Raw genomic sequence first — 19226 nt, forward strand, 5'->3', positions numbered from 1 at the left:
GGGAACCCAAAAAAAAAAAAAAAAAAAAAAAAAAAAAAAAAAAAAAAATAATAATAATAATAATAATAATAATAATAAAATAAAATAAAGAGAATGAGTCAAAGAAGTTGCAACCTTTACCTGTTTTAATCATTAAATCAGGTGTCACATAGCAATGGGGATACATTCTGAGAAATGTGTCCATAGGCATTTCATTGTGCAAACATCATAGAGTGTACTGTGATGGTTAATACTAAGTGTCAACTTGACTGGATAGAAGGATACAAAGTATTGATCCTGGGTGTATCTGTGAGGGTGTTGTCAAAGATTAACATCTGAGTCGGTGGACTAGGGAAGGCAGACCCACCCTTAATTTGGTGGGCACCAACTTATCAGACACCAGCGAATATAAAGCAGGCAGAAAAACATGAAAAGGTGAGATTGGCCTAGCCTCCCAGCCTACATCTTTCTTCCATGCTGGATGCTTCCTGTCCTCCAACATCAGACCCTTCAGTTTTGGGACTCAGACCGGCTCTCCCTGCTCTTCAGCCTGCAGATGGCCTATTGTTGGACCTTGCAATCGTGTGAGTTAATACTTAATAAATTCCCCTATATATATGTGTGTGTGTGTGTGTATATATATATGTATATTCCATTAGTTCTGTCTCTCTAGAGAACCCTGACTAATAAATGTACTTACACAAAGCTACATGGTATAGCCTATTACACACCTAGGCTATATAGTGTAGCCTATTGCTACTAGGCTACCTATCTGTGTAGTGTGTTATTGTACTGAATACAGTAGGCAATTGTTACGCAGTGGTAAGTATTTGTGTATGTAAATATATCTAAATATAGAAAAGGTAGAGTAAAAACACAGTATTATAAGCTTATGGGACCACTGTCATATACGCAGTCCATCATTGACTGAAATATCATTATGTGGCGCATGACTGCATATCAAGATACTGGAGATTCAGAAGTGCCCCCCATGGTTGGCTGCCCCAGGACCTGAGGCAGGGTAAGGCAGCATGGTCACTTACTCAGTCAAAAGTGCTGGCTGATATCAGTCTTCCCTTTCAGGGGCTCAATCAGTCCAAACGGTAAACTGCCTGGAAATATAGTACACTAAGGCTTTTCAGTGCCTCCTAACAAGGCCAATAAAAAAGGTAAACAACATTTTCTTATTGCTGTGACAGGACAAAGCAGCAAAGAGGAAATAAAAGAAGTTCTACTAACATAGAAGATAATGCTCAGTGAAGAAAAATGAGATGATTATAGGCACGGTGCTGTGGCTCACACCTGTAACCCCAGCACTTTGGTAAGCCAAGGCAGGCAGATCACCTGAGGTCAGGAGTTTGAGACCTGGCCAATGTGGTGAAACCCCATCTGTACTAAAAATTTAAAAAGTAGCCAGATGTGGTGGTGCACGCCTGTGGTCCTAGCTACTTGGGAAGCTGAGATGAGAGGATTGCTTTAACCCAGGAGGTGGAGGTTGCAGTGAGCCAAAATTGTACCACTGCACTCCAACCAGGAGTGCAAAAAAAAAAAAAAGAAAGAAACAGAGATGATTATAAGCAAATGCAGCACCACGGAGGTACATGTAAAACCACTTACATTTCTAACATTTACATGATACTTTAAAATTTACAAATTATTATTGTAATTACCTCATTAAAAATCTTAACAATGGCCAGTCGCCGTGGCTCACACCTGTAATCCCAGCACTTTGGGAGGCTGAGGTGGGCGGATCACCTGAGGTCAGCAGTTGGAGATCAGCCTAGCCAACATGGTGAAACCCCATCTCTACTAAAAATACAAAAGCAGCCAGGCCTGGTGGCACATGCCTGTAATCCCAGCTACTTGGGAGGCTGAGGCAGGAGAATTGCTTGAACCCGGGAGGTAGAGGTTGCAGTGAGCCGAGATCACGCCATTGCACTCCAGCCTGGGTAACAAGAGTGAAACTCAGTCTCAAAAAAAAAAATCTTAACAACAATGCTGTGAAGTCAGTATTTCCACCATTTCACCGACTACAAAACTGAGATCTAGAAAGGTTATCTAAACAGTATGTGGCAAAGCACCAATTTAAACAGGTCTTTTAAGTATGGTGCTATTTCTACTATAGAAGAGTTACAGCCAGTCAGCAGGTAAGGTAAAAACAGCATATAGTTGAAATTATCCTTGAAAGCACCTTAAAATGTCCATAAAGTACAGAATACTACCATTTCTCCATAGGTGCAACAGAGCCAGTTTTTCCTCCAGCTCCAGAATAGATGTCTTTTCCTCAGATGAATGTGGATAAAGTAACCTGGCTGCAGACAGCAGTCACACTTGTACCAAAAAAAGTACTCTGCTTTCAACTACTGGACTAGCCTGATTTGGGGCCACTGGACTGCTGTCAATGAGAAGACTGAGAGAATAGCAGATGCTTGAGGGCACTAAATCATTACCCTCACCATAAGGCATGACTAAGCCAAAGGGCAGGCAGAATCACAGATGTTAAGATTTTCCTACCTCCTGAACACACAGCTGAATTTAAGTGAGTCATGTAAACACAGTGTGACTCTATTGTATTCTACAGCTACATCAAATATTCACTCTTTGTTTCAGACATACATTGACCGCCTACTGTCCTGAGTGCTAGGAATATAAATATTAACAAAACATAGTCCTGTCTTTGGGTGGTTTACATTCAACAGAAGCAAAAATCAAGCAGATTTAATGAATTTTTCACTTTTATTAAACGCCTATCATTGTGCTATGTTCTTGAGAAAATTGAGATAAATGTGCAAGGCCCTGGCTCTTAAGGAGCTGATATAATAGACAAAACAAAGTACTGCTGCTCTAAGAGCTGAACAGAAGAAATTACTCCAGTATGGAATACGGAAGAAATGGAAGGGATCAGAGGAGACTGCGGAGAAACTGACATTTGAGCTGGGCTTTCAATTTCACAAGACAAGCAGTGTTATGAAACAGAGGCACATTCCAGGCAGGGCACACTGGGAGAAGAGCTGGTAATCTCATTTGACTGCATCGAGGGGTCTAATATGACTAGATCACATAAGTACAATGGGGAATGAAAGGAGATAAGGCTAACAGGGCCGAAGCAAGAAGTCACCCATTTCCCTCCATCTCTACTACTTCTCTCAAGTCAAGGCCATCATCATCTTGCCTCCTGGCCATAAGGGAATACTCTATCTCCTAGCCTCCCCTGCAGTTAGAGTTGGGTCAGCGTGATTGAGTTCTGACTATTGGGCATACACCAGTGTTGTAGATCACTTCCAGGCCTGCCTGTAAAACCCCTAAGCCATCATCCAACTATTCGCTTTCCTGATAATAGTAAAAGGCCATGTATTAAAGACAGCAGTGTCAATATGTGGGCAGATCCTGGATTTTCAAGTTACTCTTAAGAGTTGCCTAGGAGAGTTGTACAACTTGACTCGTGTATTATATGATCAAGAACCTTTATGGTGTTAAGACACTGATTTTTAGGCCAGGCATGGTGGCTCACACCTGTAATCCCAGCACTTTGGGAGGCCAAGGCAGGTGGATCACTTGAGGCTAGGAGTTTGAGACCAGCCTGGCCAACATGGCAAAACCCTATCTCTGTAAAAACCCTACACAAAAATTAGCTGGGCGTGGTGGCATGTGCCTGTGGTCCCAGCTATTTGGGAGGCTGAGGCAGAGAATCACTTGAATCCAGGACGCGGAGGTTGCAGTGAGCCGAGATCACACCATTGCACTGGGCAACAGAGCAAGACTATGTCTCAAAAAAAAAAAAGACACTGATTTAAAAAAAAATTATTTCTTTCCAAGGCACAGCTCAGCTTATCTCAGTACCTTCCCAACTAGTCTCTGATTCTCCTTTGTTTCATTTGGATGCCCATAACTGCAAAAGTAATCCTCTTAAAGCACAAATCGGATCACCATGCTCTTGTCTGTAACACTTCCAAGGCTTTGTGTTGTACTTAGAATAAAAATCCAAACTCCTTAAAAAAGCCTACAAGGCCCTGCATAATCTGGTTTCCGACTCTTTCCAACCTCACCTCAACCTGTTCTCTCTCCTTATTTACTGTCTGGCCAACTTGTCTCCTTTCAGTCCTTTCTCCCATTAGGGCCCACGCATGTGCATGTTCTTCCCTCGGCTTCTAACATTCTGCCTCTTATTTTTGCTCTTCACATGGCCAACACAATCCCATCTTTTGGGGCTTGGCTTACAATCAAGCTTCTCTAACCCGTAACATAGGACGGCTTTGAATGTGGCCCAACACAAATTTGTAAACTTTCTTAAAACATTATGAGATTTTTCTGCAATTTTTTTTTTTTTTTTTTTTGGCTCATCAGCTATCATTAGTGTTAGTGTATTTTATGTGTAGCCCAAGACAATTCTTCTTCCAATGTGGCCCAGGGAAGCCAAAAGATTGGGTACCCCTTGGCCTTACATGGTAGCTTTAGAAAGAGACCTTCCTTTACCACTCTATTTGATAGGAGGTTCCTCCTTGTTTTCAGCTTAACCTTTTTTCTTGTTTGCCTCACAAGTAGCATCTGTGCCCTCAGAAAAATGTAATTCAGATGTTATCAGAGTCAGAGGATCCTACAACTGCTCTATGTCCCCCAAAGCAAGAGGCAAATCTACTGCATTTTGACGTAATCTACATTTAAATAGTCCCATTCCTAAACCCGGAAAGTATATTAAGAAGATTAATGAAGCTTGCTTAGCTTTGCATTTCCTCTCTATCCTATCCTCTGATATTAGCAATGCTGTAGCAGTGGGTGAACTGGTTGAGATACACATTTTAGTTTCAGTTTCACCAACAGTGTGAATATTTATGGATTTCATTAGTCTTCTCAACTTGCTAAGTGATGCTTAACATAATTTGAATACTCTAATAAAGATATTTGTGTTCTTATCAGGATCATGTGATCCTATTATTGTTACTATTGTTATTGAGATGGAGTCTCACTCTGTCACTCAGGCTGGAGTGCAGTGGCACAATTATGGCTCACTGCAGCCTTGATTCACTCAAGCAACCCTCCCATCTCAGCCTCCCAAGTAGCTGGGACTACAGGTGCATGCCACCACACCTGGCTAATTTTTTTGTTATTTGTTGTTGTTGTTTTGGTTTTTGTAGAAACAGGGTCTTACTGTGTTGCCCAGGCTGGTCTCAAACTCCTGGCTTCAAGTGATACTCCCGCCTCAATCTCCCAAAGGTGCTGAGATTACAAGCATGAACCACTGTGGTTGAAACACTCTGTCTCTTATAATTGTTATAATATTCAGAATCTAACAAAAACAATATTTATAGGAATATATCTGCTTTAATCTTGTTTATAATTCTGATATCTTCACATTTATTTTAACAGACAGAAAACAGTATTTAATCACTTATAGGGTTAATTTTTCTTGTATTCTCTGTGTAGGAGACTGTTGGTAAAGACTCAATTAAATTTACCTAACATTTGTTGAAAATTTAGGTGCCAGGTGTAATATGGGGTTAAAAAAATAAGACATAGTTGTTTCTCCAGGATTTAAAAGCTAGTTAGGAAAACACAATACATAATTTCACAAAATAATATAAAACTTCTCAAAAGCAAATTTCAGCCTTTATTGTAAAGTGAGAGACACATAAAAGATTCCTGGTAGAAAACAAAATAGCTATTCTCTCTAGGTCCACACCTGATGTCAGAGTGAACAGCAGCAGCTATTGGATGAGGTGTCAGCCATGTGCAACATGTTGAAGTAATAACATTCTATGGCAAGATATTCTAATTTTTAAAGATTTACAAAATATACACAAAGTGAAAGTGGCTCTGTAAAACTGCATCATTTAACACTTTGACTATAACAAAAAAATTGACTTTGGTCTTAGCTCAGAATAGACGAAGCTGGAAACATATTATTGCTATTTGACCTTTGATGTAGCTAGGGAAGCAGTCATACTAAACATGGATATGCTTTTTGCTTGTTGATGAAGGTTTATTGTTGTTTTTAACTTTACTGGTTGTCCCATGAAAAATCTAAAATTTTGAAAGAAAAGACCAGGTATGGTGGCTTCATGCTGATTATCTCAGCACTTTGGAAGACCAAGGCAGAAGGATTGCTTGAGGCCAGGAGTTCGAGACCTGCTTGGGCAACATAAGGAGACCTCATCTCTGCTTTAAAAAAAAAAACAAAAACAACAACAAAAAAAGCCAGGCATGGTGCACACTTGTACATAAAGCTACTCAGGAGGCTAAAGTGGGAGAATCACTTGAGTCTTGGAGGCTGAAGCTGCACTGAGCCGTGACTGCACCAACTGCACTCTAGCCTTGCTGACAGAGCGAGACCCAGTCTCAAAAAATGTTTTTAAATAAAGAAAATAAAATCTTGAAAGAACAGTAAGTAAAATCAAATTCAGGAATGAATCTCAAACTGCAAAATTAATCACAGGGACAGCATTAGTTCACAAGACCATTCAGATTAAAAGTAGTTATTTTTCTCAAGATGAAGACTGAGCAGAAAAACAAGTGGCAGAAGCTGCAAAGCTCAGCGTTCTGAAACCTGATGGCATATTGATACAAGTCATTAGAACACACCCATCACTTACATCAACATCTTTTTTCAATTATCCTTCTCCTGTCCACCTGCCCTCTGTTCTCACTCACTGCTTATGAAAGATCAGAGCAGGAAAGAGCTGGATTATTTACAGAATCTGTGAAACAAAGTAATGTTATACCTGTTCTCTTTCTTCCAAAAATGGAAAATTACCACACTTTGCTTTGTTATTAAGTGACAGAAAAGCCCTTAGGAGAATGTCCAACTGAAAAACTTGAGAACAATAATTTGTTAGTTTAAAATAATCATAGATCTAAGTTTCAAACTTTAGCTGGTAAATATGATAGTCTTCTTTAGACGTAGGTTTAACTAAGAAGAGAATGTGATCGAAGTCTTTTACTGTCCTAAATTCCCCTATGCAAATTTTGTCAGTAAAAAATTATTAGCACTCAAGATGGGAAAGTTGGAACATTTTTCACCTCCTCTTGAATCTAGTCTTACAGGTATAATTTCATTGCTTTAAGTAACGTGAACTCTATACATTTCAGAAAATACATACAAAAGGCAAATATAAGAACACATACAAAAACAACTCACACACAGTGTATCTTCTCAATTTGTTAGGCAGTCCCTATTGTTTACAACACAAATTGGCATATGCGTGAGAAGACAAGCTCACCCATTTAAGGTCTCTAAGGACTTACTCATGGCTGTATGTTGCCTCTTTGCTTTATATCCTGTTTGTATCTTATACAAAAGCAGCAATTTCACAGATAAATGATTACTATATGCAAATACATTCACTGTGCTATAGATAGTTCTTAGTCTTTTGACTGCACAACACTGACAACACTTCAGAATTGAACTACCATTCTCATGCAGTCTATGTGTTGTCCTTTGTAAGAATGATGTACTAATATACATATATAGTTTATATATATTATATATATATTATATAATTCTTATTACTCTGTGTGTGGCTGCATTTATGTTTGCAGTGGTAGCAATTATTTGGTATTAAGCCCTGACCAAATTCTCCCTGAGAGCAACAGAATCTTCTGAAATACCACTGGTTGGGGTTAGGGATGCAATTTATAGTAGACCAAGTAGAGCCTGCTAAGGCTCATTAACTGATGCTCTAAGGAAATGATTCTCTGACCACAGACAAAATGGAGCCAATTTTCATTGACCGTTGTCCCACAGCATATTAACATATGATATGCTGCCCTAAAGCCCTTGACAGATGCATTACCTAGTTGGACATTTCCTTCTGGTCAAAAAATTAGCTATATAATTTACATAATTTCAACTATCAGCAGTTCTATATGCCGGAAGAATCATGCAGGAACAGTAAAATTTGTTACAAGATGAACAAACCTAAAACTCTAATGAAGTTAAGTCCATCCAGAGGGATGAAACATAACACACACACTGACACTCCCATCACAAGTTAATTTCACCATGTTTCTCAGGATGTATTAAAACAGTCTTATTCTAAGGACCTCCCCTACTCATTTATAACACCTTCAAAGCTACAATAAGTGAAAGCAGAGACTAAGAGAGAAAATAACTAACCCACAGAACTCACAAAGATGGTTACCTGGTAGTCTGGTTTTGTAAAATAATCCAAAGAAGAGATATGGTCTAGAAAGATGCTGAATTCTGGAGGGAGATGTTTCAGCATGAGCCTGTGGTCATATCTCTCCTTAATAGAGCCTACTTGCTCCTGGGAAGTAAAGAGAAAAAGAGCTACAGTCAATTTCTCTTGGCGGTTAGGCATTAAGAGCCCCTCAGTAGCCGTCTCAAGGGTATATACTAGGGAATGAGATAGTGGGTAATTAAGTATAAAGCAAGAACTGAGCTCTTACTAACAGCTTAATGTACAATGTTTTAAAATGGAAAAAAACTATTATGTAGAACCAAACAAGTACTACAGAGTTCTGCATCAGTATATTGATAGTCCCCAAAAGAAATTATTTAGTTTAGTTTTCTGAGACAGGGTCTTGCTCTGTTGCCCAGGCTGAAGTGTAATGGCATGATCACAACTCACTGTAGCCTCAACCTTTGAGACTCAAGTGATTCTCCTGCCTCAGCTTCCCAAGTAGCTGGGACTACAGGCACATGCCACCATGCCCAGCTAATTTTTAAAAATTTTTTGTAAAGATGGGGGTCTTGCTATGTTATCCAGCCTGGTCTCGAATTTTTGGGCTCAAATGATCCTCTTGCCTCAGCCTCCCAAGGTGCTAGGATCATAGATGTGAGCCATTGCACCCATCTCAAAATAATTTATCTTAAATCTGATCTACTTTTCTTTATCAACACATGTGTTTACAGTTTTCCAAATCAAACAATATAATGTGACAATCAAAAACTAAAAGCTTACTTGACTTACAAAAACAAAGGGGAGAACTAATAAAATTAAAAGCTAAGATGGAAGGCTATAAATTAATCAGAAGCAATTAGTGTCTATTCTCCATGTACACAGAAAAATCTCATAACATTAATTTGATCTCTAATGTCAGCTCAGAGAGAAAAATATATATACTGGGATATAGTAAAAGTGCTTATAGATTTTAAGTCTTATACATAAGTATATTTTCAACAAAAATGTTTATTCAGGAGAAATTTTTATTTCTTCCACCAAAATTGACATCTCCATTCCCAAAATTACCTTGTCCTTTATTTTTCTCCATGGCAGCTGACCAACCACAAACTCCACTAACATGTAGAATAAGGACCAAAGGTCATCATGTCTTCCCATTTCCTTCATAAACAAAACAAAATCCAGTCACATTACATTACTATTACTTGTGAGTACATTACATTGGTCAAGGCCTAACCATTTTGTTTCACCTTATTAGGTGAAAAATGTAAATTGATTTCCCAAAAAATTATATGGTAAATATATATATAAATTTACATAGCAATACAGCAATCTATATGGCAGAATATACAAATTGAAAAACCTTTTGAAACAAAGGACACCCCAAAACATGGAAACGCTGGAAGTAATATAACAGTCCGTTAGTTAATGTGTTCATTTAGAAGAAAGAGAACTCTTCAAAGCTTTTTTTTTTTTTTTTTTGAGGCGGAGTCTCGCTCTGTCGCCCAGGCTGGAGTGCAGTGGCCAGATCTCAGCTCACTGCAAGCTCCGCCTCCTGGGTTCACGCCATTCTCCTGCCTCAGCCTCCCGAGTAGCTGGGACTACAGGCGCCCACCACCACGCCCGGCTAATTTTTTGTATTTTTTAGTAGAGACGGGGTTTCACCGTGTTAGCCAGGATGGTCTCGATCTCCTGACCTCGTGATCTGCCCGTCTCGGCCTCCCAAAGTGCTGGGATTACAAGCTTGAGCCACCGCGCCCAGCCCAGCTTTTTTTTTTTAAAGGTGGAAATAAGGGAAGCAAGCTGCTCCTGAAGTTTTGGCTGCTCTGGGGGCATCTGTCATCAGCGTATCCACCAGGAAGGGGACAGGCATAAACTCCTACATGGGACGGGAGTTGTAACTGAGATACACACCACACCCACCATATAGCTAGGGCCCTAAAAGGGTTACATCCGTAGTGTAGTATTTGGTGTGTACCTTAGACTATAATAATTGTTTTCTGTAAAATTTAACTGCTATCAAAAGAAAAAAATGAGTTTTTAAAAAATTGCCCTGAGAATTTGTTATCATAGGCCTGTCCCTCATTTAGACTGGGGGGTTAAATATATACCTGTGTGGTCTGAAAAACCAAGGGTGATCATGCCCTGCAGGAATGATAGAAGCAAATTTGTCCTCTCAGGATAAATACATCCCTAAATTCAGACCTCATAGAAGTGCTATACAAAAAGCCTCACCAAATGTTCATTATTCAGATTTATAAAGTATATTAATAAGCTAATGTCAAAAGAAGCTACAAAAAGTAGAAAAAAGTATCCAAGGATTTCAGAAATGGAATCATAGGATACGAAGAATGTTTAAAATGTTAAAATGAAAAATGGAATCAGTCACCAGAAAAGAATCATATTCATTAAAAACAAACCAAAACCCAACCAGATTTGAAAAATGACTAAAAAGAACATCTAGAAATAAAAAGCACAATTATGGAAATTAAAAACTCAATGGACAGGTTTAAAAGCTGATCAAACACAGCAGAAAAAAATCAATTGGAAAATAGATCTGAAAAAATTATCTAGAACGCAGCACAGAGACACAAAGAATTAGAAAATCCAGTAGTGAACTTAAAAGGAAGTACAAAGGACAGCATAAGAAAACCTAAGAAAGTCTAATACATCAATTTGGTGACTGGGCAAAAAGGGTATAAAGGGAAAAAGGGAATATGAGAATCTTCCAGAATCGAGGAAAGACATGAACATTTTGGTTAGGAAACACATCAAATCCCAAACAGATAAATATTTAAAAATCCACACCTAGGCACATTTGAATGCAGGACTCCAAAGACAGAAGATACCAAAAGTATTCAAATAAAAAGGACAAATTGGCTAGGCATGGTGGCTCATGCCTGTAATCCCAGCACTTTTTTGGGAGGCCAAGACAGGTGAATTGCTTGAGCTCAGGAGTTCCAGACTAGCCTGGGCAACATGGCAAAGCTCCGTCTCTACAAAAACTACAAAAATTAGCCAGGTGTGGTGGCGCATACCTGTGGTCCCAGCTACGCAAGAGGCTGAGGTGGGAGGATTGCTGGAGCCCAGGAAGTCGAGGCTGCAGTGAGCCGAGATCATACCAGTATACTCCAGCCTAGGCAACAGAGCAAGACTCTCCCAAAAAATAAAAAATAAAATAAAATTTTAAAAAGGACAAATTAAGGCCGAACGCGGTGCCTCATGCCTGTAATCCTAGCACTTTGGGAGGCCGAAGCTGGTGGACTGCCTAAGCTCAGGAGTTCAAGACCAGCCTGGGCAACATAGTGAAACCCCGTCTCTATTAAAAAATACAAAAAATTAGCTGGGTGTGGTGGTGTATGCCTGTAATCCCAGTTACTCAGGAGGCTGAGGCAGGAGAATTGCTAGAACCCAGAAGGCAGAGGTTGCTGTGAGCCAAGATCACGCCATTGCATTCCAGCCTGGGCAAGGGAGGGCGAGAGAGCAGGACTCCATCTCTTAAAAAAAAAAGTAACAACAATTAAATAAAGTAACAAAGATGTTTTCAACAGTGACCCAAGAAGCAGAAGAAAGTAATTTTTTTGAAGTATTGAGATAAATATTAACAAGATTAAAATGTAAAACAACAATAAGACAGTATGACAGAGTTCAAGTGTTTTTTTGTTTTGCTCATTTTTTGAGACAGAGTCTCGCTGTAGTCAGCCCGGGCTGGAGTGCAATGGGGCACTATCGGCTCACTGCAACCTCTGCCTCCCAGGTTCCAGCAATTCTCCTGCCTCAGCCTCCCGAGTAGCTGAGATTACAGGCGCCTGCCCACCACACCCGGCTAATTTTTATATTTTTAGTAGAGACTGGGTTTCACCATGTTGGCCAGGCTCAAGTGTTTTTAAAAGTCCTTGTATTATTTAAGAATTATTTATGTTAAAACTTTAAGATTTGGCAAGGCATGGTGGCTCATGCATGTAATCCAAGCACTTTGGGGGGCTGAGGCTAGAAGACTGCTTGAGGCCAGGAGTTTGAGACCAGCTTGGGCTACATAGCAAGACTGTCAATACAAACAATTAAAAAATTAGCCAGGTACAGTGGTGTGCACCTGTGGTCCTACCTACTGAGAAGGCTGAAGCGGGAAGACTGCTTGAGCCCAGGAGTTCAAGGTTATAGTAAGCTATGATCCTGCCACTACACTCCAGCCTGGGCAACAGAACAAGACCCTGTCTCTAAAAAGTAAAGTTTAAGGAACCAGAAAAAGAGAAATGGAGTGTATTATTTTTAGATATTATCAAATCAGGGATTCAGAGTATGGAAAAAAGAAGCATGTTAGAATTATCTGGGAAACCTTTTAAGATTAGACAAGCAACTCTGGAAGTTCCAAGAGCTGCACTCCTGCATCACCTCACAAATTAACAATCGTTGTGAACTACATTACTGAGTAAAAGCATTCTACCCCTCAGGTGTGCTGGGAGCAGGAAAGAGGGTTAAGAACCACTGCTATATACTATATAACCTCTACAAGGTTAGATGAGTAACAAATAAGCAAGTTATCAAAGTAACTGTTAAAGGACACTACACTGGAAAGGCTTTTAGAAGAAATTGCCGCTGTCTAAACTAAAACAATAAAAGTACATAATCTCTTTCTATTCGCTATTTTGAAAATGCTTATGTAGCTATTATAATCTCTGAAAATACTTACATTTATCTTAAAAATAATGTACTTTCACAGATTCCAATGTTGACATAATTCTTTAATAAAATTAATTGGAAAACCTAGTATTTCTAAACTTTTATAAGAATCTATCAGGAAAAGAAGAGAAATTCTTTTCAAGGCAAAGTAAATGACTAGATATCATAAAATAAAGCAACATTGAATCAAACCAAATGAGTTTAAATGCTTGGCAGAGTGCTACACACTGAGAAAAATGGCTTTACTATTTTCAATTTATAATCACACCATAGGAAACCAAATTAACTGGAGCACAGCATTTAAGATCACAGTATACTCTTCCTATTATATGTTGGTCAAGTTCTCATTAAAGCAATTTTGGCTTATCAGAACAGGAACAAGGTAAAGAAAAGAATCAAGAAAAAACACTTTTCTCCCTATTTTATCAAGGAATCACTTGTTAAGCTTCTCAACTCCATGCAAAAAAAGTTAAAGGATTAAAGGCCGGGCGCGGTGGCTCAAGCCTGTAATCCCAGCACTTTGGGAGGCCGAGGCGGGCGGATCACAAGGTCAGGAGATCGAGACCATCCTGGCTAACACGGTGAAACCCCGTCTCTACTAAAAACACAAAAAAGTAGCCGGGCGAGGTGGCGGGCGCCTGTAGTCCCAGCTACTCGGGAGGCTGAGGCAGGAGAATGGCGTAAACCCAGGAGGCGGAGCTTGCAGTGAGCTGAGATCGCGCCACTGCACTCCAGCCTGGGGGACAGAGCAAGACTCCGTTTCAAAAAAAAAAAAAAAAAAAAGTTAAAGGATTGATAATCCATAAAAATGCCCACTTTTCCTACTCATAAAGTTCGGGATGAAGGGGAAAAAGTCAGCGCAGAACAAAGGGACCAAAGGAAGGGGGTGAGGGAGATATTTTTAAAATTTAACCCAAGAGGAAAGGGATAATTTACTAAAATGAACATTTTTAAATTGTCAGTACTTGAAATCTTCATGAAAACAAAAGGTTTGGTAGGGAGAGGGATATCACAGATTAGATACGTATCACAGACAAAATGATGACTCCACATTTCATTAGGTATTGACAGTATTATATTACCAAATAATTTCTTGAAATAGTACACAGGTGTTCAATCTCTTCCAAATTCTCTCTCTCTATATATATGTATCTTTTTTGAGACGGAGTCTTACTCTGTTGCCCAGGCTGGACTGCAGTGGCGTGACCTTGGCTTACCACAACCTTCGCCTCCCAGGTTCAAGTGATTCTCTTGCCTCAGCCTCCCAATTAGCTGGGACTACAGGCGCATACCACCATGCCCAGCTAATTTTTGTATTTTTAGTAGAAACGGGGTTTCACTATGTTGGCCAGGCTGGTCTCAAACTCCTGACCTTGTGATCTGCCCACCTTGGCCTCCCAAACTTCTATATTAAATTTGTTAATACTTATATCTAATTAAGGACACAGATTCCCCATAGACATAAATACACTTAGCTATTGTCTTTTCTGGCAAATTCAATTTTATTTTCCAAGCAGCTGCACATATCTATTATCCACGATACACTATACCTTGCATTAGTATTACCAATTCCATTACCATCAGTGCCACACAAGAATGAATTAGGACAAACATTTCAAGCAACTTTGTAGCTATTAAAGGGATCCTCAACTCTCAAGCACTTTCCATACCTTTGTTTTTATTAAGAAGTCAATCTCACTTTGGGAGGCCAAGGCAGGTGAATCATGAGGCCAGGAGTTTGAGACCAGCCTGGCCAATATGGTGAAACCCCGCCTTTACTAAAAATACAAAAAATTAGCTGGGCGTGGTGGTGGGCACCTGTAATTCCAGCTACTCAGGAGGCTGAGGCAGGAGAATCACTTGAACCTGGGAGGCAGAGGTTGCAGTGAGCTGAGATCACACCACTGACTCCAGCCTGGGGGACAGTGCAAGACTCTGTCTCAAAAAAAATAATAATAGTATAAAATAATAATAATAATAACATAAAAAAGAAGACAATCTGATTTAAGCTATTAGCATACTTATACAGATATGACTCCAGTTCAGATACCTACCCTGTTCCGATGTGCATTGATTGATGCATAACGAACTGTCCCTCGAAAGCCTGCCACAGCTCGAGGCTACAACAAAGCCATGCAAAGAATAATAAATGAGTTTCAAACAGCAATACACTCAGCACACTTGAACCCATGAAGTAAATGCAAGAAACATGTCTTTTATTGTCACAATAAAACACTATTTAATTTCTAACTTTTAACTATGAAATTACAAGAAACTAGAGAGATTATCTCTAAATCACATCTTTAAAAAAAAACACTGATAAAATTGTAATTTTCAGTTCTGTTTTTTCCTACCTACATTTTAAAATACAGGGGCATTTACGACATCTATACAACTCTGTATATTAGAAAATATTAAATGCTTTCATATACCCATAATCATGATAAGCATCATAGTATATACATTAATATTCAGGTTCTGGATACAAATAAATATATTTAGATGGTGAGGAATCACTAAGTAACCTGAGATATCAAGCTCTTCATACCTTGGCTATTTCATTCAAACTCAATTCAAAGGTAGTGGTAACTTGTACCCTACCTTCATATGCAATTCATGTATTAAAAATTCAAGTTATTGGGTGCTTAGTATGTGCCACATACTAGAAATAACACCAACATGAAAAATATACGATCCTAGTCCTCAGAGAACTCAACTTAGAATAAAGTCCAGGCTTTTTACTTAGCCTATAAGACTTCATGATCTGGCATTTGTCTCCTTTCACAATGGATTTACCGTGGTTTCTTTTATGACCAATTTTAGTTTTAGCTCAAAACAGTGCACACGATTCTCTCCAGTTGGAATCCCAGCTCCTTGAATCTCTCCAATCTACTCCATTTTAAGGCTTCTGCTCACATGTCACCTCCTCAGAGAAACTTCCCTTAATCATTCTAATCTAAAATACTACTCCCCCCATCTGTAGTGCCACTCTATTCTTTTACTCTGCTTTATATCTTTTTAACACCTTTACTACCCCCACATCAATTTTATTTATATTCTTATTCTGTTTATTGCCCATTTGTTTAGATTTTAATTTTTTTTAAGAGATGAGGTCTCACTCTGTAGCCCAGGCTGTAATGCAGTGGTATAATCATAGTTCACAGCAGCCTCAAATTCCTGGGCTCAAGTGATCCTCCTGCCTCAGCCTCCCAAGTAGCTGGAACTACTGGAGTGTGCCACCACATAGGGTTAATCTATTTTAATTTGTTTACTGGCTGTCTTCTTTTAGTCCATGGAATATAAACTCTGTGTGGGTGAGGTCTTTGTCTTGCTCATTTTACAATTATAGATATAGACTCTGACAGGTATGTAACTTGTCTAAGGACACACAAATCAGTAAATAATAAAACCAGGCATTAACTAAGGTCTTTCAACATTGTCTCCATTCTACCGCTCCCCAAGAATCAAGTAAGTACCCTGAGGATTTGTGGGTGGCACTGTAGCTCAATATGAAAACTGACAAACTTGAAAATGATCATAGACAAACTTTTCATTAGTATAATTTTTTTTTCTTAAGTAACCTCAAATTTTTCTCAATTAGCATGTATTACTTTTGTAGTCAGAAAAGACAGTAAAAAATCCTGGCCAGGCGCACTGGCTCACATCTGTAATCTCAGCACTTTGGGAGGCTAAAGTGGGCAGATCACAAGGGCAAGAGATCGAGACCATCCTGACCAACATGGTGAAACCCCATCTCTACTAAAAATACAAAATTAGCTGGGCGTGGTGGTGCATGCCTGTAATCCCAGCTACTCAAGAGGCTGAGGCAGGATAATCACTTGAACCCGGGAGATGGAGGTTGCAGTGAGCTGAGATTGTGCTACCGCACTCCACTCTGGGCAACAGAGTGAGACTCTGTCTCAAAAAAAAAAAAAAAAAAAAAATCCTTACCAGAATAATTTGGTCATATGTTACCACATAGGATAAACAATCTATGTGTTCTTCCTCCATTTTCTCATTTTATAATCTATGTTTAATCAAGTTAGCTATTTCATTTCTTCCTTCATTAAATACTCTCTTTCCCTTTACTTTTGTTTGGTTTTTAAGACACCTATTTTAAAATATTCTCTATTTAATGGCAAGTCTCAGTAATTAAAAGTTCCTGCAATCTTTAAAAAAAATCCCCATTATTTTCTTAGCTGCCATTCATTGACAATCATAGTCAGTGGATCCCAATATTTTCCTAAGACATCATGGTTAACAGGAATACCTAATATGCTCAATTTGGTTGATGGAACTAAGGTTGGAGAGTTTTCTTTTTAGAAGAAAAATGTCTAAGAGAATATATGAAAATCTACTATGAATCTTTTTCAGTTAATAATGTTTCAGAGGTTGTACTTTTATTCATTACCTGACATGAGCCTTCAGTTAACACAGAATTTTTTGTGTGTGTTATATAATTTTGCCCAATTATTTTCATTCCAGTAACTGTCAGAATGAAAACCTCCAGACTTATTATCACATTCTACAGCCTAGTCCACAGCTGATTGGGCATCTGGACTTCTCCCTGATGGATTCTAGCCAAGACAAGCCCAGGAGACTCTTTCTACTTAAGAGTTTCCCTGGCCTGGCTCTGACCTTACTTCTGCCATAGAAAGGCTGAAATAGAGATAAAGAGAAATCAGCTGTTTAGAGAAATCTTGAGATAAGTAGTCAAAGAAATAACACCAGTTTGCATATCTCATCTAATTCTAATAGAAAAAGAAATAATGTCAGATCAAGGAAATTCAATCACCTTATTTAATGTAGTAAAGACAACTCAAACCCAACTGGGGAAAAACAGTCATGTATGCAAATGATTCCAATTTAAAGCAGATTATAATGAATACCATTAGTGAAGCACCATGAAATATAAACACTTGGGAGTGGTAAGGATTAGTTCCATGTAGTAGGAGGGAGGAAGGACAAGCCTTAGGAATAGGCAGCACTTTACTGGGTCTTGAAACAAATAATCTCTTGAAACTTCCTCAATTGATGGCACTTTGCCAATATTTATCAAAATTGTAAATGCATATATTCACTTTGTCTCACAATTTCACTTGTGGAAATTTATCTCACAGATATACTTGTATGTGCAAAAATAGTGGATGTAGTCAGTCACTACCATCATTGTTTGTGATAGCAAAAGATTGAGGGCAACCTAAATGTCTGCCAATAGGAGACTCTGATTAAATAAATTATAGTATGTCCAAATAATGGAATACATTCTGAAGTTGCAAAAAAAAAAAGTGGGGCCAGGCACGGTAGTTCATGGTTATAATTCCAGAACTTTGGGGAGTCTAAGGCAGGAGGATCACTTGAGGCCAGGAGTTCAAGACCAGCCTGGGCAACATAGTGAGACCCTGTCTCTGGACAAAAAAAAAGAAAAAAAAAAGAATTAAAGAATTAGCTGGGCATGGTGGCATGCACCTATAGTCCCTGCTACCAGCTACTTGGGAGGCTGAGGTGGGAGAATCCCCCAGCTACTTAGGAGGATGCGGTAGGAGGACCTCTGAGTCATAGCTGTAGTGAGCTGTGATCATGCCACTCCACTCCAGCTTGGGTGACAGAGCGAGACCCTGTCTAAAAGAAAGAAAAAAAAAAGAATGAGGAAGTTCTATATACCAACATGGAAAGATCGTCTAGATACACTGTCAAGTGAAAAAAAAGAAAGGTATAGAATGTATATCATGCTACCTTTTTAATCAAAAAGGTAAAAATAAGAATGTTCATTTGTATTTATTGTATGTGAATAAAGAAATTCTGGAAGAATATATTAAGAAACTAATAACAGTACAGCTACCTAAAGGTGAACGTAGGGAGTAGGGGGAAGAATCAGAGACAATATAGGAAATGAGTAGATTTGGAATAGGCAGAGGTGAAATGGAGATTTATTTCACTGTTTACTTTTTAATTTCTTTTCAAGTCAGGTTTAATTGACTTTACTCTGAATTACTGAGGTATCATTTACTTACAATAAAATTCATACTTTATGTATACAGTTTTATGAGTTTTGACTGATATAAAGTCACATAACCACCACCACAACTAAGATATCAAATATTTCCATCACTCCAATAAGTTTCCTTAAGGCCCCTTTGAGTCAATCCCTCCCCACCCCTAGTCTCTGACAACCAATGATTTCTGTCCCTTGTCAGCACTTAGTATTGTCTGGTTTTTGTTTTAACCATTCTAATTGGTAGGCAGTGGTATCTTGCCAGGGTTTTAATTTGCATTTCCCTAATAACTAATGATATTGACCATCTCTTAATATGCTTATTTGCCATTTGTATCTCTTCTTTGATAAAATGTCTATTCAAATATTTAGCCCACTTTTACTGTGTTGCTTTCTTTTTATTGAGTTGTATGAGTTGTTCATAGATCCTGGAC

General features: G+C 38.7%; 1 protein-coding gene across 1 annotated transcript in view; it reads right to left on the reverse strand.

Annotated features, from left to right (window-relative positions):
* TTBK2 (tau tubulin kinase 2) overlaps nt 1-19226 on the reverse strand; it is a 185221-nt gene that overhangs the window by 69184 nt on the left and 96811 nt on the right. The window contains exons 7-9 of the mRNA XM_025390617.1: nt 14852-14917; nt 9186-9278; nt 8115-8240 (exon numbers count right to left, since the gene is read on the reverse strand). Of these exons, the coding sequence (XP_025246402.1) occupies nt 8115-8240; nt 9186-9278; nt 14852-14917 (285 nt within the window). The remainder of the gene's footprint in view (nt 1-8114; nt 8241-9185; nt 9279-14851; nt 14918-19226) is intronic.

The sequence above is a fragment of the Theropithecus gelada genome, chromosome 7a (genome assembly GCF_003255815.1).
Source record: "Theropithecus gelada isolate Dixy chromosome 7a, Tgel_1.0, whole genome shotgun sequence".
Taxonomy (NCBI): Eukaryota; Metazoa; Chordata; class Mammalia; order Primates; family Cercopithecidae; genus Theropithecus; species Theropithecus gelada.